Source organism: Hirundo rustica, chromosome 1 (assembly GCF_015227805.2).
Source record: "Hirundo rustica isolate bHirRus1 chromosome 1, bHirRus1.pri.v3, whole genome shotgun sequence".
Lineage (NCBI taxonomy): Eukaryota > Metazoa > Chordata > Aves > Passeriformes > Hirundinidae > Hirundo > Hirundo rustica.
The window spans coordinates 86673980-86701578 of NC_053450.1; the positions used below are offsets into that span (position 1 = coordinate 86673980).

The following is a 27599-nucleotide window of genomic DNA, read 5'->3' on the forward strand; positions in this document are numbered from 1 at the left end:
TTTTTGCAGTTGCATAGCAGAACAGCACAAAATCCTTACTAAACTTAAATGACATTCACTTAAACACCAAGCAGGTCACACTAATGAAGGAAATTAAACTAATTTGATGCTGTTTGTCCTTGACAAAATGTTTTGTTCTATTACTGTGGATTCTACCACTACTTGGAGATTTCCAAGAAATTCTTTCCACTAATTTTGTGTACTTACCTGTAGCTTCTTTTACTTCTCTTACAATGACAGACCTTGATTAAAAAAAAAAGGCATTCTGTACTTGTATCACAAGAGAAATGTAAACTCACACATTTTCAAAAGATCAGGACTAATGGAACAATATGGGTCAGAAGTTGGCTTTTGTTTCTCAGATGCTTAAAAAAAAAAAAGTTTTAAAATGTTCCACAGTTGTCACTTTAAATGTCAAAATGAAACAGAACAACATTCAGCAGTGCTGTGAAACAGCAAAAATATTCCTTCAATGTAAATTGAAGCAACTGAGAAATTGTTTTGTTATCTTCTTTTAGGTATACTGTTACAAACTCCATGGAATTTCTGTAAGTATTTTAAATTCCATTTTTTTTAAGCTATGCAAATCTTTTACAGATTTTTAAATTAACATCCATGTCAATAAATAAAGAATTCCCTATTTCATATCTGTAAATTAGTTACACTACTTTTAACTAAAAGACAAGGTGAAAAATACATTTGCAATAGATATTTTGCTGGCTGAAAAACATGAAACTCTGCACATCACTAAATGTGAATTAAGGTGAACACATTTAATATCTCTCATTATCATGAGGGATACAAATTGGAGATATCTTTATTTGTGTATACATTCAGGGAAAAGAAGATTATTCAAAGTTCAGATCGGAGTTCTCAATCTGCATAAGTATTTCCTGTGAATTAGAATACATGGTGCACAAGAAATGTTGTTTGAAATCAGAAGTACTGACGTGGTTCTTGCAGTTCTGGGATCTTAACTAAATTGGAAGAGAAAGCCCAGTACCAACAGGAGATGAACAGCCAAGCAAAAACTCCCTTCCTGCTGTACCTTACTTCATCAATAACTAAAACCAACAATCAGAGAATAAAGATTATCTACTGAAGACATTATACTAATAATGGTGTTAATGAATTGTATATTTAGATGTCCACAAGCACCTTCAGAGTGCAACAGACTAACATGCTTGAGAGAAGATTCAAGGCTTTTACTGGAACATACTGGTTTTTACCTCCCAAATGCCCTTCCTTAATGTTAATGACAAAAAAATTAACATCAATTAATAAAAACATGTTGAGTGTTCCAGTTAGAAAGTACATAAACATAATTACATGTTGATATTTAATTCCAGAGTGCTAACATGTCTTTAACATGCATTTCTCTACCCTGTTTGGCCAGGGGGGGTGCCTATGACATGAACCACTTAATTTAACTTTATATAATTATTAAAACATTAGCTTACCTGCTCAGAACAATTCTACCTTTGTTTGTCTTCTTCCAGGCATAAAACATTCATTCTTTTTGATATCTTGAGTTAGCTAAAGTAAGGAAAATTTTGTTCAAATATCAGAAATTTGTTTCTCAATAAGCATAAGAAATATGAAATAAAACAGGATACTTAATTTATTTGGCCAACAAAATTCACCTCTGTTATGCTACAGTGATGTTCAGATAACCTCAAATTTAGCAAAAGGTCCACAAAAGTCCTGCAAAAAAAGAAAACCAATTTGAGAGATAAGTGCATGTGAAAACACTTCCCAGAAGTCATTCATGGCCTTTTTCCTTTGATCTTTTTCTAGAAAATTTTAACCTGCTACAAGTGTGTAACTTAGTTTCTGTGAGCTGGACTTGGCTTTTAACATACCTCAAGTGTTGGGTCTGCATAAACAAGATGGAGATTTTAGGAAAGGACGAAGGTTTTGTGCTTGCTTTTTCCTCCCCAGGTTTAACGTGTTGCATTCTAAACCTACTCTACTTATGGCTAAAATGTATTGATACCAATTGATATTGACATTACATATATGTTATAGGCAATAGAGAGTGCATTTTAATTTTTGCTTGCTTGCTTGCAAATCTAAGAACAATAATCTTCAAAGAAAATCTTGCAAATGGAAACATTTTTCTTGATTTCTACAAGATTATATAATGGGCATAACATCTATAAGTACCCAGTTATTACAATAATAGGGATTATTACAATAATAGGGCTCCCAGGAACTACTTGCCCCCTCACTCAGGATGTTTCACAGAAAGAATAAAAATCACCACAACAGTAATTAAATATTTCTATTTATTTTTTTCATTAATACAGTATTTCTTTCCTCACAGACACATAAAAAGGTATTTATTGAAGATCTATCAAAATAGAGTGCTATAGAATCTCTTGCTTCTTTTGGAAGACAATCTGCTTTAGTATTATTCAGAAACTGATGCCTACAGAATAAAAAACCTTTTTCCCCAACCTAAATATCCATAATGGATCCAAGGCACAAAGCAGTGTAATAATTTTGGGAATCAGGTTTAATCTAGTACCCAGAACAGAGATTGACCACATGAAAAGATATAAGAATTACTATTTGAAGAGAAAGTTTATTAATGATGAGAGCAGATTAGGCTACTGCCAGATGGTGCATTACTCTGCTGGTGAAGATCAGAGTCTTGGTTTCCTCTGGAAGAAGCTGACAATAGCATTTACACATTCATCAGACAACCACCTCTCGGTCAGCACTTCACACTCTCGGCTGTTGACCGCATGGAGCTTCTCCTTTTCCAAACTTCTTAACAGCTGCTTAGACACTGCCAAGGACTGGAGGAGAAAGAGAGGAGCATTAGGAAGGTAATTTTTCTATAATCTAATGCTTCAGTAGATAATACAAAACCCACACTGGAATCCTAACATCAGATTATCATCATTAACATCAAATCTCTTAGCTTTCAGTCAACCTTTTCACTGGAAGTATTTATTGCATTTAATTCCTGGGCTGGTAGTAAGGTGGAGAAGGCTCATGGGAAGCAACGAAGCAGTCCTCTAAGTGCTCATAATCAGAGTAGATGGGCAAAAGAAACAAAACTCATTCAGCTGTCTGCAGTGTCAAGTGCCACCTCATTATCAGCAGCTGGCACAGCTGTCTACTCCTGTCTAAGACCACAAGACCACCACAACTTCAGTAGTCTTGCAAATCCTGAACCAGAGAGCAGGATTTTGCTGAGTTCAGCAGAAATTAAAGCCACCCAGGATCATCTTGAGTACCAAGAGTGCACACACTGTAATATTGCAGAACCAGTGGTAAGATTCTTAAATATAAACTATTGCCAAAATAAAAACCCAAGATAAGCCACCCAAGGCACTCACAGAGACACTGTACAGGTGGACTAATCAGTTAATTTATAAGGCTTTTCAGCCACTGCATCTCTGTGGACAGTGCACTGTTTTAGATGCAAGCAGAGTAGAAGGATCTGTTTCCCAGCAGCAGAGGGACAGATCTGTTCCTGAAGGAAAATATACTGAGACTTACTATTTACATTTAGGATGAAGTGAAACCAAGTGACAGGATAGGTATGGCAGAAGATTAGGAATGCTACAGGCTTACAAGGTGTGGAGAAATTAAAAACACCTACATTTTTGGGGAGGCTTGCGTAAGCTTGTAATCTTGCCCAAACTTCCTTCTGAAAACTGTTGTCAGGGAAGACTTCAGTGACAAGCCCCTGGGCACAGGCTTCTGCTGCAGTCAGCTTTTTATTGAACAGCAACATCTCACTTGCCTGTATAAAAAAAATAAAGCGTGACTCAACAAGACACAAGACTTGGGTTATGTGACAGGGAAGCCGCATGCCTCCACATCACATTCATTTTACTCTTGCTTGTTAATATCCACCCTCTGAAAAGAACACAGAATAGATGATGATGATTATTATTATTGTTATTAAGGAACCTCCAGATATTGTCCACTTCAAAGGCCCTGCTTGAGCAGGTACTCAGTCCCATCATCCAGGCCACAATGAAGAAGTTAAGCAAGTTTCACACCCAGAATCAACCCCTGGGCTTCATCACTAGGGACTGGCCTACAGTTCCTGCTGCTCACTATGACTGTACATGTCTTTCTGAGCAGAGCTCCAAGGTTGCAATCTGAAATTACCTCATCATAAATGTGTTTGTTCACTTTTGCAGTGACTCCAGGATTTTTAGAACATGTACTGGCAGGCTGTGTCTCACTGAACAGACTACTCTTGGTACATGGATGTCTATGAAGCGCTTGCTCTGCTCTTTATAGATTTAAACCCTGCTCAAAAAAATATATTATATTAATGCATGAAATATCAGAAAAATATTTAAAACTACCCAGATTTTTTTTCTGTGTGCTATCAAAAGAAGCAAAACTGGTTTATGCTGTTCTGAGAAAAAAAAAAAATCTGCTATCTCTCTTTTTTTTTTTTTTTTTTTTTTTTACAATTTAGTTTCCTTATTTCTGGAATAGACAGAGAAATAAGAGTATGGACAGAAGACCACACTTGCTCCCATGGTCTTAAGATACCAACACACAAAGGTCAGATGATCCCACAGGCAGTGCAGACATTCTTACCTTGGCTAAGCCCATAATTTTTGGAAACAGGTAAGAGGAACATCCTTCCGGGCTCTGCCCAAGTTTACTAAAAGGGCAGTGAAATGTAGCCTGGAGAAAAAAAAGAACAAAATAAAGGAAACCCTACATCAGAGCATGGAATTGAATGCTAGGATTTAATTTTCACTTTAAATCTTCTACTGAGACAGAGTTCACCAAACACAGCTGAACTATTACAATAATAGGCTTCAAATACCATCCAGTACCATTGCTTCATCCTCTCAATGCACCCCAGAGCCAATTTTGTATAATACCATTTCCACATCCAACAACCCTATTGATAAAGTAATATTATTTGAATACAGCACTTAGAGAAACTAATGTGTACCTGCAAAATCTTTACAGAAAGGATGTTCATGCACATTTCCCTTAAAAGTTATTAAATACATATTCCAAATAACTTAGGAGGCAAAAAGCATTTTTGCCTTTCTGAAGGCACACCAAATTTATTCTTCTCCTGAAAAACTCAAGTCCCTGAATCTTCTTTCACCAAATTTTAGGCAAATCAAAAAAGAGCCTGTGCCAGAAATGCAGCAAGGAGTCTTACGAAATAATAGCATAATTGCAAGTTAGAACTGAACAGTGAACAATCTGTTAGAACAAGAGAACAAGCAACTTTGAGAAGGCTTCAGTAAACTTGAAGTTAATAGATTATCCTTCATGACAATTTTCCTAAGTGAAAGGCTAGGTTAGATCCTAAAGAAATCTTCCAAGAACTGTTACCAAGGGTTCAAGCAAAAGCTGTCCCAGTGCAGGTAGAAAAGTACTAGCAGACTCTAAATAATGAGCTTGCCATGGAATTTAAACACAAATATACAGAAAGTGAAAACTATGTCAGACCATAAGTATGCAACTAATATAAGCACACAGAGATTAAAAAAAAAAAACCACAAGGCAAAATTAAGATGCATTTATCAATGATGATATACACAACCAGTAAAAAGAAGTTCAAGTATGAATTTCAAGCCATTCAAGAAAGAAGGGTCATGTTAACAGGATCAAACATTTCATGCATATTTGGATTAAACTTCAGCTAAATCTATACTAACTCATGGCTGTAAGAAGATGATATGCTGAGAGCCAGTGAATAGACTTCCAAACAGTCTTAATCAAATTGAGAGGTATGAGCAAGAAGATACTACTTAGTAACAGACAGTCAAAGTTTGTCAGGAACAACTTTGTATGTAGCATGTGATCCACAAAAGGGAGAACTGTTTTACTGGCAACTTTGTAGTAAGGGATCCAGGTGTTAGATCAGATCACAAGTATGTAAATCAATCAACACAGTGGGATGTCAAATCAGAAATACAGCCTGCAGAATGTGGAGAAGTTCTGCTCCATTTCACATCAGTGGACATGAGCTGGAGTGATGCGTCCAGCTTGTACCACTATGCTTAAAGAGACACAGAGCAAATGGAAGGAGTCCTGAGGAATGTGACTGCAGGCCGGCATGAGGAAAAGCTGAACAAATGACAGCTGTTCAGCTCAAAAAAAGGGAAAAGACTGAGAAGAGAAGGTAAACCTGAGATGTATATAATAGGCTAGGAACAGTGATGGCTAAGGTCATTCTAAGGGAGGATGAATATAGACTGTACTTTAAACTGAGGAACAAGGAAAAATAGGTTCACCCTGTAGCAAAAAAAGATCAGATGAGAGGGGTGAAAGAGAGAGAAGCCAACATTTTTCTAGTTAAAAAAAAAAATTTGGGCTATGGGCCATAATTGACTGAATAAATCACGCACATTATACAAGCATATGTCAGGAGTGACACAGTCAGCAGTGATCTGTAATGAATTACTTCAGCCAGTTTCTGAACTTCCATTCCATAATGAACTTTTGGCTCCCCCTTTCACACCTAAAAGGGGCCTAACAAACATCATTTCACACCTGCTTAGAAGAGGGGCTCTTAGAAAAGAGCCTCTAGGCTGGAGTCAGTAACTTCATAAGTACAACTACAGCATGGGAAATTCCATGCATGTTAACCACTGGCTGATGCATCCCTGTGCTGGTTATTAATATAGGCAGGTGTTCCTTGATGTGATATACAAAGCCTTTAGACTTTTCCAAAATATTCTTTTGTTCAGATTACCCAAAATCAAATAATATTTAATACAGAATGAGGCTTTAAGACTGTCTTGGGATAGGCCATGGAAAGCACTTACCCTGTCAGAAGCATAGACAAGGTCACACAAACCAAGGACAGTTACACTGATTCCAATAGCTGGGCCATTTACCACTGCAATCAGTGGTTTAGGAAAATCAATAAAATGACCCACAAACTCTCTAGAGAGAAGGGAAAACAGAAAATGCAAGATGTTAAAGACACATCTCAAGTGTTTTTCATCCAATATAAACAAATTGCAAAACACGTAATTAGACACTGTGTAACAAAACCCATGAGCTAGATAGAAACTATGTAATGTATGGGTTTTGAGCCTTTCAAAAATGAATTCTGACAAAATAAGAACTATTTGAAACAGCTGCATTTCCTTAGCAACTAAGAATCAAACATGTACACATCAGCAGAGCTTTCCTGGTTCCTGTGATCAAGTTATGGGGGTGTTTTCAGCTACAGTTGCTGAATACAGCTCACTGATAAGAGCCCTCTGCCTATACATCCATCCCAACTTCACCCATGGGATAGCAAGTCCCTTCACAGACTCTGTTCTGCAGTCTCCACCAATGGCAAGTGCCTAATGGAACCATCCAATTTGCAAGCATATCTCAGATGTAATTATCACATACAGAAGTAAAAGAGAAGACAAAATCTGCTTAAGTAAGGGAAAAAAAGAAACAGACCCTTATGTGAGATGATATCCCTGATCCCGGCCCTAGAAAATAAATTAATTTAACAGGTAAATGAAAACTTAAAGCCAAACCAAGATCCCAGAATTACTGGACGATTTTGAACAAGCTCATTACACCTGTCTCTATTCAAAGAGTTAAAACAATGTTATCATTATAGCTGTATGTACTTTGGGGAGTAAACAAGGAAATCCAGTCTTTAGCATCACTGTACTTAAAAAGATTCCTAATACGAACCTATTTATTTCATACAATTAATACCACTTCTTCCCACACGATCTTCGTGTTTATGCACATGGTGAGCCCTTAGACACAGTTACCTAAATAGATGAATTGTAGCATAACTGGGTCTCTGCTGTTGTGTTTTCTAACAATGCCTGCAAATTACATTTTTCCCATTACAGTAACTTATTCATATATGAAACCAAGATGTTCTACTTGAGTAATACTGCTCCATCTTTTGCCATCTTCTCCATTTCACCAGGCTGGACATTAGTGAAATTATTCAGATCATTTCCACTACAATAGTAGTCTCCATTTCCTGCAGAGAACACACAGGAGTAAATGTGCCAATGGTTCATGAGTAGGAAAGGGAAGAGAAGCTTTCATTTATTACATTTACAAAATAATTTCATCCCGAGTGTCTAATAATATTAAGTAATTAGAGGGATTTTCTCAAAGTATACACAATATCTTAAGGGACATCTAGGGTTTAAAAGTAAGTTTTGACTGTCAATTTGTTGAAAAAAAAAAAAAAAATCAGTAAAAAGCCAAAGAATGCTAGCTGCGAAATATTTGATGGGGAAAATTGATTTTCTTTTTTTTTTTCTACAGCTGTCAAAAGAATTTTGCATTTCTTTCCCTGCATAGTCCTTCAGGGTTTCTTTTCTGTCACTTGCAACCATTCAAACAATTAGATACGAGAAGCTTTTTTTTTAAACAGGACAATGGAAATGTAAGTTGATGCATCTCCCTTCACCCACCTTCAAAAACAGAAGAAGAAATCAAAAGTAGAGAGAATAACCTATTTAATATGTGGTAGAGTTTCACATTTTTACCATCTATTTAGAAAAAGGCACAGCAGTCTAAGGACAAGACTGACAGCACTGCACTGACATCACTGTACCGGGAGATGGATTCTTCAGTAAGACACAGGCTAGTGTTCAATGTACAAGTCAGTTTGAGGCACCACAAAAGCAAGTAGCATTTAAAAGCTGACTGCATGACTTAATTGGTTAAATCACCCTATGATCCATGAGGACATTCACAGGATGGGGCCTGCTTTACACTGCAGTGCTCTTATTCACTGTGTGAAAAGGAACAGAAAGGTTTTGCAGAGGTGTTTGCTGCTGATTCACAGCTATGTAATGTGTTAGACTTTCCATCTTCAGTGGTGTGAATCGCCTTTCTGATCTTGTAAGGGCTGTGGTGCAGAGTCATTGCTACGGAAAGGAAATTCAGCATCCTAGGAATGGGAACGAGGTGTTGGTAAAGCAGACAGCGGAGAAGAACTTGCAAGCAATTACCTCAGAGTAAACAGGTTCAAGCCAGAATTCACTTTGAATTCACCCTACTTAGCTGTCAGTCAAAACTCAAGTTTTGGCTAGTTTCCTCAAAAGACACTCTACTATGATGAGGATGGGCCAGATAGGCAGCTACTCAAAAGTAATAAAGCCCTTAGGAGTATTCTGTGCCCATCTTCTTAGCTGAGAAAGATGTTTTGATTTAAAAGCAAGCTTGCTTAAGAATTTAAAACACCAGCTTGAAGAAAATCTGCCAAAACACTTTGGAAAATCTTTGGTCTATAATAGAGGAAAGAATTTCCTCACTTAATTTTACCTTAGTCTAAACACAGGTAAGTATTTCATGTCAGTACCAGACCATGGTATAATATAAAACATACCAGTTATAACTGCTATGGTAGAATCATTTTTTCCAGCCTCTTCAAGCGCTTTGATAATTTCTCTGTACATCTGTATAAAAGGAAAATCAACGAAGTACAATTGTGATGCAGCAAAAGAACATAAAAATGAGACTGACACTGACAACAAAGAACTCGAGATAGATTAGCTATGATCCTTTTAAGTACAGAAAAATAAGTGACGCACAGAAAGTTTGGTATCACACATGAAGTACTTCTGACCATAAAGATACAGGCTTGCAATACTCAAAACTTGCAGTGCAAACCTAAAGGCCAAAATAAGGTCCTTTAGAAAAACAAGCACTGATGTGGAACAGCAAATTTCAATACAGCAGTTTAAGTGGACAAAATAACATACTAAGGAATTAGCAGCAGTGGGGTGAAGACCCTGCCTATGGTATCTCTACAGTTGTGGACAGGATAACTGTGATGCTTCCAACAGGACAGACTTACTCGTGAAGATAACTGGGAAACAGAAGATCACTTACACATACAAGCAGCAGTGCTGAGCCAAAGGCTGCACAAATGCTTTGTTATACTCAACATAGCAGTCAAATCTTGCACCCAAACACAGGCCAGCTTTCCTGCAGTTTGCCATTTTAATTTAGCATAGAAGAAATCAAGAGACACAGCAAAGCCTAAAACTGTAGCTGAATGATTTCACTTTGTACTGGATATTTACTCCTTAGGTTGTTGTTGAATCCCTCAAAAAGTTCAGACCACCATGCTTCAGCCAGTTCTGTTGAACGCGTAGTAAGGACTCTTTAAAGATTCAAGTAGCTTGCCCAGAAAGAAAAAAATCCTTAATCCTCACAAGTGCATTTCGTTACCTGATGGTTGATGGCATTTTTCCTATCAGGTCGGTTAAACATTATCTTTGTGATATTGTTTTTGGTAGTAACTATTAATGTTTCATAGCCATCATGTCTGCCTTCTTCTGGGGTAGCCTCCTTCTTCTGGCTAGCAGATTCTGCTGAGACCAAACTTGAGACAAGGTCAGCATATTTCTGTCTGGCATCATCCTGCAACAAAAGAAAAGAAATTAAAAAATAGAGATGAAAAATACTTTTAAAAAAGTAAAAAGAAAATAACACACAAGATTATGAAAAGCTAAAATTGAAATCAGTTACAGTATTAATAAAATGGGTACCTGGGGGAGGGGGAGGGGAAGGCGACTGCTTCAGGACAAAAGAAAATTAAAATCTCCATTATAATATATTCCAGTTAGGGAAGAGAGAAGGCGAACATGTTGCATTTGAGCACTGCAGAACATGCTTCAAGCCACCTTAAAGGCAGCAGCAATAAATTCACAAAATAAAAGTACCTAGATGCTGGGATGATGAAATTTATTTTGCTGGAAGAGTGCCCCCACCCATGATTAGAATTACCAGAGACACCTTTGTCATGTTCCCAGCATTTATACATTTCTATGGATCCTTTGTTTCTGCTTTTCAGTCAGATATTTCTCCAACAGAAGACTTTATTTTAGAATATGTGTTGCTGAAAATAAGAGCACTGAAATGGATCTTATGGCGTTTTAAAATTGCTTGAAGACATTAGTTTTCATTTAGCACTAACATGACACACAGAAGCCTAAAGAATCCTGTCTCCCTAGCAGCGACTGAAAAGGATTTTAAATACTTGGTTGTTACAATTGATTGGCTTGAAAGGATGATACACTTTGAACAATTCCATAATCCACAATGAGTAGCACATGAAACTGTAGCACATCCATTCTCCACTCTAACCTGAAGAGCTGATTCTCTTCTTTAAGTATTTTTTGACTACTCCTAAAAGCTGCAGGGCCATCTCAAAAATAATCTTAAAACCCCAAACTAAACAAAAGATCAAAATACACCCCCCAAAAACCTAAAGCAGAACAATATCTCACATTCATAAAATTATGCAACTGTATTTTCTTAAAAAAAAAAAAAAAAAAAAGGAAAAGAAAAATATAAAACCCCTCCTTTATATTAAAGTATCTTTTTGACTGAGCTCAGCAGCTAACGGGGAGCAGTGAGCCTAATGCAGCACTGACAAAGCTGATTTGAAAAGCTTGTTTCCCCCATCTAATAGCAGCTGAGGAAACCACGGCAGCTCTATGCAGTCAAACTTACTAAAGTCTGCGTGAAAAAGAAATGCTTATGTATCTCTGCACCTTTATTCTCCCTGCTTGCTTCACGTGACTTCTCTAAAGGTTATGAAAGATACTAAAAATATCAAGATATATTGAGAAAGGAGGAATGAAGAGAGGCTCTCAATACACCATTTTTTCCAGTCTTTTAGTCAACAGCATAAGAGACTGACTTTTCAAAATGGCAAAGTTATGAATATCCTGTATTTTGTTGTAAGAACTGAGAAGATCAAGCCATCTTTCTTTAAGAGCAGAATGGACCATAATGCAAAAACCCACTATTTTCATTGGAAGTCACCACATAAGATCTCTTACACAGATACAAGCTGGAAGTAATAATGCAGAACTAGGCTTACATACAAAAAAAAATATTAAAAAAAAAATCTCAAAACACTGAAGCAGTGAAGTGATTGAGGAATACAGCAGGAAACATTTTGATGGCTGAAGCAGAGATGTTCAACTAGCATGTAATATTTTTAGTCTTCAGCCACTCATTTAAAGACCAGGCACTTCAAGGCAGAGCAATCTTCAAAGTATCTGAGTGAAATAATGGGTTTTGTCACCTGAGACAAATTGCCAAGAGAGTTCCATGCATCCCACTTGGCTTTCTTGACGAAGTCCAGCATACCTGGTTTTGGAGCATTGCAGGGACCTTCAGTAGCCTGAAAAGAGAGAGAAACAGACTTATTTAATTTGATTTGACCTTTGATTAAAGTTCAGATGATTTGGTAGAAAAGATGATGACTGTTCGGAGTACTTATCTGATCAGGATACAGAATTCAGCTCTGAGAGAGAAGGAATACTGGTTGGACAATATTCTGACAGTTCACATACCACGAGATATTCAGTGTCTGCTATGTCTAATACTGCACTGGGCTTTCAGAAGCACCAAACCAATATGAGAGACTGGTTTCCAAAACACTCATGCATGTTAAGTTCTCCTGCCTCAAAAACTGTGGAAATTTTATACTTATAAAGAATGTTAAAGGCGTGTTAGCTGTGTGAAGAGACTACTGAATAGGCTCTACTAATCTGGATCTTCAAAGTTGGCTCTGTTATGAGCAAGAGCATTGGACCAGCTGAACTACAAGAGTCAGGCATCCTCAAGTATTCTATGATCCATTTTCCTGAAGAAAAATAACTTATTGGAGAGAAATATTTCAAGTGGAAGGCAGGAAAGAAAGAAAGAAAGAATACATTTATGAGCTCGCTATTATTAATCAATAAAGGTACTAGGAACCATCAGCTGTCTTTAAGGTTTTTTTAAACAAGTTACTGATTGGCTTCCTCAACATAACAAGTCACAGCCTGTACTGACATTGCAGTCTATCCTGATCCACAAATACTTCCCAAAATACCAACACAAGCCCTGCTATGAACATAAACCTATTTCTACAAAGGTCTCCTTTCCTGCTGCGGTAAAGAATAACCTTCACTTGAACTGTGGAGGAACAGGTCCTTGAATTCAAAATAAAGAAACAAAAAAACGCCAAACAAAACCTACAGTGACTATACAAAAAAAAAAAAAAAAAAAAAAAAAAAAAAAAAAAAAACACCACCAAAACCCACCCCCCCTGCAAAAAACAAAACAACCCAAAAAAACAACCACAAACGCCAGAAATCAACTTTCAAATGTCAACACCATTATAATTATATTATAGGCCAAGATGACTGTAAATGCAAAAAATTTAAGAGGAAGCATTCAGCCTAGTCTTTTTTTCCTAGGCATAAGCCATTTCACAAAGCTAAATCAATAGTATGATATGGAAGGCATTACACAACGGATATTATTTTGCTCTATTCCTTTGAATAAAGGTTTCTACTCAAAGCATGAAAAAACAGGTTTGGCTTCCCTCAGAATTTAGGCCTTTTAAGGGGCTGACATTTAGGAACACAATTGAGCCTCTTCATAAAATGAAGAGCCTATAATACACAATACATTTAAACAGACTCTATTTTAAATAAATTTAACAGCCCCATTTCCTCAGGTTATAAATGTTCCTTACCAAACAAAGTAAGTTAAGTCAAGCCTACCTGTTTAAACAGGGCATAGAGTTTCAACTTAGTTTCATTCCCAGGATCCTTTTTCAAAAGCTTCAGTTGTTCCTGGGCCTTTTGGAAGTCCTTCTGGCTGACCTGCATGGTGGCTGCAGTCACGTGGAGGTAAATCGCTGGAATACAAACAGCTTGTGGTGGCCTGGGAATAAATGGAGAAGAAAAATCCCATTATCTGATTTTTGTGAAAGACTAGAGGAGAAATAAATACACTGCTTGTTAAGACATTTAAAGTAAATGTGAAACATTACATACAACACTAATCAAAACAACAAGAAGAAAGGTATTAGAAGTCACGAGGAAGTTGCTTTAGAAGTTTGCTTTTGCTGTCATATAATTAACCCTTGGAAATTATTAATTTTTATTACTTATTTAAATCTCATCCCCTTATACTCAGCACCTTGAATAATGCATTCAGTTCTGGGCCCCTCACTACAGCACAGATACTTTGGTGCTGGAATGTGTCCAAAGCAGGGAACAAAGCGGGCAAAGGGTCTGGAGCACAAATCGAGCAGCTGAGACAGCTGTGTTTTTTTTAACCTGGAGAAAAGGATACTCAGAGGAACCTTGTCACTCTCTACAACTGCCTGAAAGGAGGCTGTAGCCAGGTGGGTCTCTTCTGACAAGTAACAACTGACAGGATGAGAGGGAACAGCTTCAAGTTGCACCAGCAGAAGTTTAGATTGACAAAGAAGATCTTCCTAATATCCAGATGGTGGTCAGGCATTGGAAGACGCTGACCAGGGAAGTGGTAGAGTCACCACGCCAGGAGGTATTTAGAAGATGTGTCTGTGTGGCATCTGGGGATGTGGTTGAGTGGCGGACTTAGCAGCACTGGGTTAATGGTTTCACTCAATCTCAATGGCCCTTTCCAACCTAAATGGTTCTATGATTAGCAGCTTTATATGTCCATGAATTAATAAGAGTATGCAGCCTGACTGCTCATTGTGATCTTTTCAAGTGTGTGTGCTTCTAGCTAGAAACATTTAAATTTGAAAGTCTGGTTCTCCTTTCAGGGTAGCACAAGTGAAGACTAATTTCAAAATGTACTTTGGAAAAGGACTGTCAGCAAACCAGCTTGTAGACACTTGAGGGGGGGAAAAAAAAAAAGGCAGTTAAAATATTCTGGGAGAACAACTTCCCACCAGAAAAAGGCAGTTCCATCAAAACCCCTCCCAAAAGTAGCAAACCTAACCCAATTCGAAAATACTTCATAAAGGTTTACTTCAGTAAGGTTTCAAATCAAAAGCCAAGAAGTCCTACAATTTTGATTTATTTCAAGAGGGCAAAAGCAGGTTGTTACAGCTTTTTTTTGTTGTTGTTGTTAAATTGCAATACACTTTAAGTATTTTTTCTATTTTTAAAATGTTTGCAGTTTATGTATGAACCTTCCTTCTCTATTCTACTAAAAAGAAAAAAGGCCCAACTTTCCCTATTCTAACTTACAGGCTCACCTGTCATGTTAGAACATCATATATGATAGATTTTACAATCAGTCTCATTTGAGAAATTAATGAGTATCTCAAATGAGACTGACAGAGTGCTTAATCAATGTAATGTTAATATTTGAGTTACAGGACAATAATTTAAAATACATGGAAATTCTGCCTTTTTATTTATGCCTAGTGAGAATTTAAAAGATGTTCTACTGCCAACCTCAAAAACGTCCTCATTGCTCTTATTTCCTGAAAAAAAAATATTTTCTGCTGAAAGCCTTAAAGTTGCAGAGAAAAAGTGTGAAGAATCTGAACTGTTCCCCATTAATTTTATTTCTCTTTCATTTTATGTAGACAGATGATGTCTTGTATAAATATTTGTAAGACTTACTGGTTTTATGTCCTATTACAGCCCTTCTTTGTTAATAAAATCTAAGTTCTGTTATTTTGGAGATACCAAGTTTGAATGACAGACATGGAAAGAATATTTTTTGTCATACACAGAATTTCTTTCAAAGTGAAAGGATTTTAAAATTTGCTTCAAAATCTTGCCAGTAGCAAGAAACCTATCTGAACAACACAAAATTGAATAGATTATCAGAAAACATTGCAGGAACAGGAAGTCCTTTTACTTAAGCTGATCAGCTTATTCAGGTAGCAGCACACCCAGACAAACACAAGGTAAACAACTCTCACTGCAACCAACATTCAATCTGGTGTGTTCAGAAGACTGTCAGAGTTTAGCAAGTGCATTCCTTAAATAGCTGGGAGGTTATTTAGCCAACTTGTGAACTCCATCTCCAGCATCAAAAAAAAAAAAACCATTCAACAAGAAAAAGTGCATCTAAACAGATATGGATACAAGCTTTTTAACACTGCATCTCTTTCATTAGTCTCTTCCTGGAGTCTCAGAACATGACACTTCCAGTTCCTATTCCCAAATGTGTTTTTGAAGTCATGTTTACTGGAAGAAGAAATGAGAGTGCAGGAAGAATAGCTGTTTCTTTTGGTTTGGCTTTTTTTCCCTTCAATTTTGCTAGCCTCTTTGGAATTACTGGAATGCTACTGTCCCCAAGATAATCTGTGTATCTGCTAGAAATTTTCCTGTCAGTCTAGGCAGTGACTGAGGTAGATCCCATGTTTAAAAATGGAGATTTGGGTTTATACCATGTTTGACAATCTGGATTTCATTCCAACCTGGCTGTGGCCATTAACATAAAAAGGCTTTAAGAATCTTTTATATACAATTTGATAATGACAATTAACAAAAGTTGAGGACAAGCAGCTAGGGAGAGGAGGATGCCATAGCAGCTGGTCTGAAGGTACGTACACACAAATATTTAAGGTTGGTTTGGTCTGAGTTTCTTTGCATTTAGCAGGTCACAGTTCTCTTCCTTATTAAGGATGCAAAGTAGACAAGTTAGAAGAGAAAGAGAAAACAACTAGGTGAATCAAAGAAGTTTGGCTGGGGAAAAGTGGAATGATCTTTCAGTAAGTCCAGGCTCAGAGGAACTTTGCTGTTTGGTTATATTCACTTTTTGCTTCTTAGTTAAATGTTTGGATAAAATTGTTATCTATACCGTTCAAATATTCACCTTTTATTCTTCTTTTCCTCCTTTCCTACTGATTTGTAATAGGAAATTGTGCAACCTAGGTGTTCATTAAAGTCTGTGTATAAGAAAAGGCCTTTTATCTTTCATTCTTCCTTGCTGCTTGTAGCTCAATTCTCTGCAGGACATTGATGATTCACCCCATTCCTTCTGCCTTCTGATCTCTACAGACATTTCCTATACATCAGAGATGCTCATCAATTCTTGACATGCTAAGGCTAAGCTGATTATTATGATTTCTCTATTAAAATAACAACAAAGGATGAAGACACAAAGGAAAAAATAAATTATTTCACAATTAATTCATCTTGGGCAGGACTTCATTCTTTAGAGGCACACACAATCAGCAGTAAGAAAGCTCCTTGATCCCAGGTAGATCACACAGAGTGAGGAGATGACTCCACACCTCTTGGCACACACAGCAGCACTACCACCTCTGGCCCTGCACAGTGGTGCCATGCCACAGTCCAAGGACAGAGGAACAGGAGAGGCTGCTGCAGTACAAGGACAGAGGAACACGAGAGGCTGCTGCACAGTGTGCAACAACATGCTCCCTCCATCTGCTGCTCCCTTGCTGTGACACTGAGTCCTTCTCAGTCACTCACCATGCCCCACTTTAGCGGCCACAGAAGACTTTGCGGAAACCACGCAAGGCAGGCAGAGAGCCTGGAACCTGAAATACCAGCTTTTAACCCAAGCAGAAAAAGAAGCCTAGGAAAGGCAATCAAAAACCCCTCTGTATTTCTCTTTTTCATCTACTTACTGAACAAAGCAAAGTAATTTCCTTCACAAAGCTTCCTGTTTATTGCCTTGCACCCTGTGGCCGACTAGCTGCCACTGCCCCACTGCTACAAATTACCTTCGCTGTAGTGGCACCCACAGAAGAGTGGTGAGGGCTGGGCAACCTCCCCCAGCTGGGTAAAAAGACTCCCACCAGAGAGACAGAAGCAAGAGCAGTCACAACTTGGCAGTGCAGTCAGAGTCCATGACAAATGCCTGCGCTCTCCTGCAAGACCAGGCACTGGGGACTTCGCGAGTTGTACACTCTGAAAAAAGAAATAAATCCTGGGCATCACTATCTGAACCTGAAACATCCAGGCTGACAATCATTTGGTATTTATTCCCTTGGTTCAGACACCTCTTTGTTGCCATTCAGTCATTCAGGATATCTTGGAGCCTCATCATTCATCCTAATCACTACATCTGTTCACTTAAACGCCTCTTATCCCGATAAACATTCAAATGTCTCTTAAATTTCAGATTGCAATTACACTGAAAGTAATTTCTCGCTGTTTATGTTATTCATAAAATTACTGCAAAGCCTGTTAAAGGCAGGCCTCTCACTTCTGTGTAGTTCGATCACTTGCATAAGGACTTGAAAAGAGTTAAAAATGCCAACATTTTGCCAAATACTGACTTGCACACTTTCTAACTTTTAAAGAAACATAGCAGTTTCCTCATAAAGACTGAACAGAAGTCAAAAGATCTCTTTGCACAGGAACATCAGACACACTCAGCAAAAGAAAGGGATGGATATACCTGAAATCCATCTTCCATTTATTTAATACAAGTTTTCTTCTAAACATTAGTAGATCCCGGGAAAATAAAGCACATAGAAAAGCAGTTAAAAATCCTATTAGGATTAAAAGCAGTGGGTGGTGCTAGACACACACGGGTTTAAAACTCCCGACAGAAATGGAAAACATTCATTTTACATTATTTTAAGTAGCTTCAGGGAGGCAAGCAACAAAAAGAACAGGAAGTGTTGTTAGACAGAAGCAAGAAGCACATTACACTGTCACTTGGATGAATCCTGCAACAACTTTTGTCCATTCTGTGCAATACTTAGCTCATGTGTACAACATCCCCTCTTTGCCATGACCACTGTCTCAGGGTGCTGTTGTTTTCCCCATTGCTCTTTCCATACGTTCCTCATGCAGAACAGCAAAGGGCACAGTAACCACCTCTTGCCATTTCCCACGTACAAAGTTTTACAGCATCATAAAGTGCCACTGTTTCTGCTCATGTTCTTTCCATCTTCAGAGAAAATTAAATGAAACGTTTAAATAGTTGTATGGGTAGGTTTTTGGTGGGTTTTTTTTGGTGTTTGTTTTTTTTTTAGTTATGACACAAAGCAATCAATTCCCACAAACATCAAGGTGCTCAGTGTTTGGTTATAACCTAAAACAAGCTTCTGATTGCATGCTTCTCCTGAATCTCTGCAAAGAAGAGAAGACAGCACACATTTCCTAGGCCAGCCCACACCTGATTTGCAGGTATCAGCCAGACCTCCAATTTTTCTACAAGGTTCAGGAGCCTAAAACCTATTCTAAGAGCTTCACCTGCCCCAGCATCAGCAAATGCTGCTCTTAGAGGCTGCTGTGAAGTCACACAGGAGGAGAGCAACCAGATGAGACCTCCTTGCTCCCTGTCCTCCTGCTGTGGGGACACATCCATCCACAGCGAGGAACCACGTGTGCTCCCTTGCCAGGGTCACTGGTCCTTGCCTGCTGGTGCCTGGACAGTATCACTCCAACCGGTTTCAGGATTCATCCCCCTTCTTTCAGCAGCATTTCTCTGACTTTGATCCTCTCTTAAAATTATCCTGATTTTTCTCCCTGGAGTAGAAAAGGGATCTGGAGAAGGAATAGCAATTTTGGATTATTAGTTCAGCTACATCAAGGGGCACAGGAGCAGAGCTGGAGGGAAAGCTTGTCACCACTGGCAATTGTAGCAACTGTTAGGAAACAAGAAGTGTGAAAGGAATAGAAACCTGCATTTAAACTGTAACCATGAAAAATGAGTGAAACAGCCGAAAAAGAAAATTTAACATGACACACCAGCTTCTCTCATTCCACTCCCCCAAGCCTTCATATCAGAAGCTCTAACAAGATTAAAAAAAAGAAAGTTTAATTACCAAATAATGACAATGAGCAAAGCATTAGCAGTGCCACGCTCCCTTGGTAACCAGGAAAATAATATTTATCATTTTCCATATTCACTTGCAGTATTTTCTGCACACAGTAAATTTAAAATTGTACTTCACTTTATCTTGCTGACAAGAGGAAGCTACTGTCTATGATGTTAACATAAAAATTATTAGAAAATTTTAATCTGCAGGTTCCCCAAGCTATCATTCATCATGCCATTGGTTATATTCTAGAGAAAACAAACAAATAACAATGTAACATTGAGGACTCATAAATTTCTTACATAGCCTGAGCACTTATACAGCAACACAAGAGCTTTCCCCATGACACTTAAAGTGGAGAGGGCTCATTTCTGTATCTCTCCAGTTATTCTCCCCACATAGGCTATCTAGACCTGAGCTGGGAAAAAGGATAGGCACCTGAAAATGCGAAAGCAAACTGAGCATCCTGTGGTATGTTTGGAACACTCATTGCTTCTTTGCTGTTGGAAAAAAAAAAGGACAGCTATGGAGAAGGTAGACAGTAAATTTTCAGATAAATTCTGGGTAGTTTCTTCTGGCTGCAGAAGAAAAGCAAACCTTTCTTTCTTTATGTCATCTTATTACAGGCTGTTTCCAAGGAAATTCAGATCATTTAACCATACACTCTTCTCACCATATACTCTTTTCAGATTTTTTCTTTCTTTTCTTGCTACTGAATTACTTTGTCATGTGTGCCTATCAAATCAAGGATGCCTGCTGCACTGTTAGACTTTTAGCTGCAAAGCATTCTTCCTTTAAGTTGTATAGACAGATTTTTTTACAAATTGGAGCTGTGTAGTAGGCAGTGATGTTATAATATTAAAAGAAACCTCAGCTTGACATTTTTTACACCAATAAAGGCAAATTGCTTCAGGTATCTATTTCTAGGTCTGTCCTTTCAAGTTTCTTCTCTTATACTGGAAAATGTGGAGTAACCACTAGGAGAAGGGAGGTGGTGAGCAAGTGGCTGTACAGTAGTTCAGTTGGGGTTAAAACACAACAGTCCTTTTAGATGCCTAATGTGGGGCACAAAGGGTTGAGACAACAACAGATCTGACCAGAGCATGTTAGAACAAATTTGTTAAAAGCATTTAATGAATTAGTGTAATAGTTGCTATTCTGTTTGCTCAGAGTTCTGCTCACAGTCTCTGTTCCAGCCATGGGGTCTTATCAGCATCAAAGTTATTGTCTGGAAATCAATGCATTTGGTTGACTTGGGGAAATATCAAATTTTATTAACCATGGCAACACCATGAAGGAGCTGATGACTCAGTAGACAGAACTCCAGCCTTCCTAAAAAAATCCCCAAGATGTAAGGAAACAACTATCCCTTCCTGTTCTGCCAGCACAGTCCCTGGCAGTACCCCACTATACTGCAGTATGAAGTAACTAAAATTTATTGCTATTAGGAAATAAGAATGTTTCTAGTGTTCTCGTATTTCCAATGTATCTAACTAGTAGAAAACATTCAAATACTCTATGAACAATTTACCGCTACTTTAACAAACAGAAAGAAATGAAAGTCAAATTATTTTCCCCTTTATATTAGAATGTTTCAAGAGCTGTTCTAAATACAAGTTTGGTGTATAAACTCTTATCAGCTTTTACTATGTTATACTCCTACTGTGTTTTGACATATAAAAAATAGAGGATAATTATGTGTCTATTGGTAAATTGAAGTGCTGAATCACCACGGTTTAGTGCAAGTGGCCCAGCTGTGCTTGACAGTTTCTTTTCCAATATTAAAGAATAGCTAAGAATGAAGGCTCTGGATTACCATTCACTGAGATATGAAATGGTCTGGTCTTTGTGCTCCGTACACGCACAGCTTTATTTTATTTATGCTCTCATCACAGCTGTTGGGAGGGACACTAGGATCATCTGAAATCTCCACAAGAACTCTCTCTTTCCAGCAGACTTAAGTTGACTGGACATGGTGAATACTTAAATAATGAGAGAACCTCTTGGTTATGCTCAGTCCGTGTAAGAAATCTCTAAAACAGGAAGATTTACAGACAGAGATCTTCTGAAATGCATTTCAAAGTTAAAAATAAGAACGCTAGCAGAAAAAATATAAAGCTGCAATACTCATACATGTGACATTTGCTGAGAATCATTGAGAGTTTATTGCAGCATTTGGAGAGCAGCAAGCTCAAACACATTCCTTACACATCCTTATCCAAGGTGACTTAGAGTTATCAAAATCATTTTGCTGCTAATGCAGAAAGGAAAAAGCCATTTTCACTTGACTTGCAGGGACAAATCTTGTTGGCTATAGGGAGAGTAAGAAAACATATACTTTAATATATAATGGCCAACATAGGTTGGTTTCTTGACAGGGATACTACCAGCTCCTGCAGCTTCGACCCACAACAGAACACCCACTGACACTCCTCACAGTGCAGCTAAATCAGTGAAAGGAAACAAAAATTTTGTCTGAGGCTTACTTTCTCTCCTGAATCTATGCTAGATACAATAGGGGTGGACAAAAAGAATACTGAACAAAACAGTAACAAAGCAGTATTTGCCAATGGCTTATCCTGCCCAAATCTAGATCTCTTTCAGACAGCTTAGAACTAAACAGTTTAGGTCTAAACACAAAGTAGCACACTGCTCTTGGTTTTGTCAGTATTTCCAGCACCCACAATCCAACAGACCAACAGGCTGTTTTCAAAAACCTGGGGCAATTTACTCAACAAAAATCTGATAATCTGAAATGGAAACTACACACATACCAAGGGACTTCACATCATGTGAAGACTTTTTACACTAAGACAGTGTAAAAAGCTTAAATTTTAGCATTTAAGGCTGCACCTAAAGCAGCAGCCCCCAAGACAGAGGTCAGAGGATTCTGTTGAATTGTGCCAGTTTTAACTGGGGCTGCAACCCAGGCAGAGTCAAACTGGCTTCTACTATCATTGTAGAGATTATGAAGAACTGATCTGGGAAAGAGGCAGACAACCCATATAACTTTGAAGCTCTTCCTCTGAATAAAAGGGTGTTTCATCTGGCATCGTACTTTCTGAGAGACTCTGAAAGTTACCTGACAGATGCCAGGGGAAGCTGATTTTATCAGTATTTTGAAAAAACTTACTGCAAAAATCAAATGGCAGAAGGTTTCAAGAAAGCAAAGAAGGTGGTTTCTTTAATATATAAAACAAACAAAAAATATTACTTAATAAAAGGTAAAGGAAAGTATGATGAGTTCTCAACTTCCTATTGACTTGCACTAAGAAGAAAGACTAAGCACAGGGAAAAAACAGGTTTTAAAATTACGACAGATATGTGCTCTGCTAGCTTTTCTGGTCCCAGGCAAGGATCTGTGACCCACATAACTTAGATCACTTAAAACTATAGATCTGACCTTCCAAAGGGAAGTTTGCAGAGAAGCATGGTTATCTTGAGCAGGAGGAGCAGAGCAAAGTACTTGAGCACTACAGAATCCAGCACAAGCCAAGGAGAGCAGATACATGGAAATCTGTCACAGATAAAGATGTTGGTTGACAGGGAATAGCAAAGAGATGAGCAAGGCACATTAATGCAGCCCGAAATACAGCATCAAGAGGCACAACTTTCAGAGAGTCACAAACCAAAATGCAAGAGCCTGTGTAAGACAGCATCAGGGAACAAAAAACATACTTCACAGGGCTTCCCTGGTGTAGGATCAGGGTCTGTGTTTTGTACTGTGGATAAGACACAGCCCTTGTATGTGGACATATTTCCCATGTCAGTGAGCCAGGATGCATTCCCATTGAACTGCTAGAGAGGGTTGAAGTTGGCAGGCAGATGTTCAGGAGGCTCTAGGACATCTGCTGCCTAAACCTCTCTGAGATCAGGAGGGAAACAAGACCAAACTTGCCTACATCTGGGGAAAAGTTTCAGGCATGAAAGCAAGTTCTACTGCCAGCACCAGAGATTTGGGAGACTCAGGAGTATTTGCAAACAGGGTTTTTAGAATATAGTCTGACCTATTACTTGAGAGCAACACTGCAAAAATCCAGTCTTCCTCCTTGTAAAGGGAATTGGATTAGGGATGACAGCAGACAGTAGGAAAGAAAAGGAAAGCTGCTGCAATACAGAAACAGGACCTGGTTGGGGGAAAGTGGGTGAAGAGGCAATGGTGTCCTTTTTGCTCAGCCAGCATGAGAACATCAGAACAAAGCTCCTAAAATTTGTATGTCCATACCCATCCACAACTATCTGAACAGGATTGACAGAAAGGACTAGACATTTCCCACCACAGGGATACAAGGCAGATTCTCTCTGAGGCAAATTAGATCCTCATGGCCAAACCCAGAAAAAAGAAACAGAAGGGAAAAGGGGACACCACCAGATATACTGGTCACCTCCAGGATGGCAGTAGCCTCAAATTTTCCACAAGGCAAGGTTTATATGTTCTCTAGGCATGCTGGCATCCACAGCTCTCCTCAAATACAGGATACTTTATTGCATGTCTGTAGCAGTGGACACATGTATTTACATATTAAAAAGAGGCAAGCAATAACCTGTGATGTAGGTGATACATCATTAACAGCAATCAAGAAATCTTTTCAGGGAATGACCTGGAATACTGAACTGCTTCTAATCGAAGGAGACCCCTGAGCACACTCTTTTGATGAAGAGAAAATCTCTCAGCTGCAAGAGATCAGTTCTTCTTCTGCCCTCAGTGGAGCAACTTCCTCATAAAAGCAGTTTCATGGCAAAACAAAGCCTCTGGGCCCTAAAGACCCAGGACTTTACAACTGACTGATTTGGTGGGAGGCAAAACAGAAAAGAGCCATAGCTCTTGTCTGTGGGTCTACAGGTCTGCAGTCAGAGAGAGGTAAAGGAAAAAATGGAAGGGTTATAATGTCCTGCTTTGCCATAAATCTATTAAAGCTAGATAAATAGATAGATATTAAAGAAAGATAGATTGCCTGATATAATGACCAACAAATGCAACTGCACTACCAAGTAAAGAGTAAGCAATTCAGGGAACAGGATCAATTAACTCCCAGGCAGAAGTACAAAAAGACTGCAGAGACTCAATAAGGACTGTTGTGTATTGTGCTGGAATACCTGAGCTCCTGCCATGTGGGTGGGCTGTAAACATCCAGATGTTTTGTGTCATGAGATGATGAGGGGATGCCAAGAAGAGATTTGGAATGCTGCTCAAGAGACAGATGGAAGTGAACTTGAACTCTTAAGACTGCTGCCTCCCAAGCTGTAAAACCAGATACTGTAGTAGAGATCTACTGTGAGCAGGAAGTATTCCAAGCACAGGGAGAGACCAACAAGGCTACAGAAGGAAGGAGAAGCTGACAGTGCAAGAGAAAATTAGCTCTCAATTCACTTGGCTTAAAGACCAGCATTTAACAGTGCTCCCATCAAAAAGGCTGTCCTGAGAAATAAAAAAGTAGCTCATGGGAAATTGGTCTTTGACAAGATCTGACCTCCTTTAAAGTTGCTGAAATACCTGTACCAAGGAACAAACTAGGAAGTTTGGATGTGACTGTGTTACTGTCTCGGTTTGACCAGGAGAGTGCTCTAGGAGAAAGTCTCTGAACTGCTGCCAGCTCCACTCCCCCGGGTTGTGCGGGGCTCATACAAGTCAGATCCCTTCTAGACTACATAAAACTGGGAGATGTCCTCCAGCCACTGACAGGCATTCAGCACTGGAACTGCACTACAAGTAGCCCAAAGGAAACCCCCAAAACAAGGACAGCAGATGGAGGTTTCCCAGCAGCAAGCATTCGGTGCCCAGAGGTCCCAGCTACCCTAAGTGCAGCTATGTCTTCACAGCAGTGGTGTTGTGCAGGGGTGTTGTGGGGCCTCCAACATGAAAGATCTGAATGCAAAGACTGTCAATGCATACAGCCCCAGTAAGACTCTTCTGAATGTGCATTTGTGTCAGCATTCCCCCCCTCCTCATATGAATTTAAACGTGAAATACTGCAACAGGGCAGGACAAGAAGAGCCTGTGGAACTCACAATTCCGTGTCTGAAAGAATTATGAATGTCTTCCTCAGAAAAGCAAACAAACCAAAACAAAGCAAGAGCAATTCTTGCATTTTGCCTTTATATTTGTACAAGTCTTTCTCCTTCAGTGCTCCAAGGATATGACTCTTTTTTCTAAGTTTAGACTGCAAAAAAACTTCCTAAATTCGTAATGCTGCCAGTGTCTTTGATAAAATTCTGCATGCACACCGCTAACATGGAAAATAAAGGTGACCTTTCTGGTGCTCCAGCATTAGAAAAATTGCACTATTTTTTCTTTATTATATCTGATTAAGTTCTAAAAATATGAACCCATTATTAATACTGATTTATGAACTGCTGTCTCATACAGAATCTTGCCATTTCAAATACATCTGACTCCATCAACCTAAGGACAATCAGCAGGCCAGTCTTTTACATGTTTTCCCAATTTAGAACTGCTTTCTCTCACTCTCATTGTAACAACTTAGGTGCATTAATATTTCTTAGCTGAGAAAGCTTGCCTAGAGAGTTCTTTTTTTGAAATGAGGGCAGAAGTCACACAATTCTCTTTGTTTCTCCCTCTGTCTTATGATGTTCATGTACTTACATCAAATAATTTCTTACAAAACTTTGGGTGAAAAATATTACAATTCAATGCACACATGTCTTACAGTGTTCCAGTCAAGATGTATTCATGCCTAACAGAAATTCTTGGATACTTGAGTAAAAGCATTTCACTTAAGAAAGTGTGCATTATAACAGTCAAATCTGAATGTTGTTAGAGTATCAGAGTATCACGCATCTTTAAATCTATTAGTATGGCAATGTCTGCTTCACTATTCTATCCAGGAACTTTTTTACCAAGTATACTTAACACACCTGGCTTTTTCTTGAGTATTAAGCTATTTTTGATTGGAAGAGGAAATTCTATGACTTGGCATACTTTGTGATTCTTATCCACATACAAGCAACTCATACAAGCAACTTTATATATATATAGTGTAATTTCCCATTAGCCATTTTCAATAAAAATGCATATCACACAATTCCAAGTGTAATTGCAACTCAAGCCATCCCTTCTGCTTTCCATTGCCCAGCTAACCCTGAAGGTGCACAGCTGCTGCAGTGTACACTCCTGCACATGACATTTTATTTGGAAACAGCTTAAAGGCAATATGTAATAAATAGAGGTGTAAAAGATAGTGCGCAATTATCTGGAAAGCCAGAACAGTCTCAGCAGGAAGCCCTAATTAGCTCGACACACAGCTAAACTTGGTTTTGTCAAGGCCAGGCCGGATGGGGTTCTGAGTAACCTGGTCCAGTGGAAGATAACACAACTCCCGTCAGGAGGGTTGGAATTAGGTGAACTTCAATCTCCCTTCAAACCCAAACCATTTATGACTATATGATCTATGGGACTGATAAAATACAACACAGCAAACAAGAAAAGGCCCAGACGCACACACATTTTTACACATGTCAGTACAGTTTTGGATACCTCACCCCCACAGCCTAACCAACAATTTTTCTGGTGGCGAAATACTCGCCTCAGGAAGGCATCAAACACAGGTTTCCCACGCCACGTTCAAACACTTAAAGGTGGTTGGTACGGCCAGAGGGGTCCCCAACTTTACTAGAAAGCGACCTTCCCCGTTCCTGGGATGAGAGCGGCGCCCGGCCGAACGCCGCGGCCATCCAGCGAAGGCCAGCCCGGCCCCTCCAGCGGCACGGGCCGGGCAGCGCCCGCCCTGAACGCCGAGCCCCGGCGGGAGGCAGCGGGGGCTGCCCGGCCCCCGGCACGGACGCCCCGTGAGGGGCCCCGGCGGGCAGCGCCGCAGCGAGCGGCACTCACCTTGTCCCGCAGGGCGACCGCCAGCACAGCCTCCGGACGAAGGTCAGGGCCGGGAACGCCATAACCAGGGGAAAAGAAGGCGGGAGGAGGGGAGGAGACGGCAAAGCCCGCCCCGCGGGGGCCGCCGCGGCCTCGGCTGGGCGGTGACAGCCGCCGGCCCCCGCCCCGGGGATGGATCACCGCCGCCATGGCCGCCGTGAGGGCGGGGCCGCGGCAGAGCTCTGCCCCGTGGGTAAAAGCCGGCGGGCGCTGCCGTGTGTG

At 39.2% G+C, this 27599-nt stretch overlaps 1 protein-coding gene across 2 annotated transcripts; it reads right to left on the bottom strand.

Annotated features, from left to right (window-relative positions):
• Positions 1–2270: 2270 nt before the first annotated feature.
• ECI2 (enoyl-CoA delta isomerase 2) lies at positions 2271–27480 on the bottom strand. Of its 2 annotated transcripts, XM_040080674.1 has the most exons (11): positions 27339–27472; positions 17438–17624; positions 13512–13674; positions 12041–12139; positions 10174–10365; positions 9326–9395; positions 7861–7963; positions 6780–6900; positions 4579–4668; positions 3617–3760; positions 2271–2804 (listed from the first exon to the last, which is right to left on the bottom strand). In XM_040080674.1, exons 3-11 carry the CDS (start codon positions 13617–13619, stop codon positions 2649–2651), a joined length of 1083 nt encoding a protein of 360 aa, XP_039936608.1. In that variant the 5' UTR covers positions 13620–13674; positions 17438–17624; positions 27339–27472; the 3' UTR covers positions 2271–2648. The 2 variants fall into 2 exon arrangements, with proteins under 2 accessions (XP_039936608.1, XP_039936599.1); XM_040080665.1 differs by lacking the exon at positions 17438–17624 and having other exon boundaries at positions 27339–27480.
• Positions 27481–27599: the final 119 nt, after the last annotated feature.

Excerpts from the sequence above, each read along its gene's own strand:
- ECI2 (XM_040080665.1), bottom strand. The coding sequence starts at position 27,400 with ATGGCGTTCCCGGCCCTGACCTTCGTCCGGAGGCTGTGCTGGCGGTCG. Across the intron at positions 12,140-13,511 it reads TCTATGCCCTGTTTAAACAG|GCTACTGAAGGTCCCTGCAA; the intron begins GTAGGCTTGACT and ends CTCTCTTTTCAG. Across the intron at positions 3,761-4,578 it reads AAATTATGGGCTTAGCCAAG|GCAAGTGAGATGTTGCTGTT; the intron begins GTAAGAATGTCT and ends TTTTTTATACAG.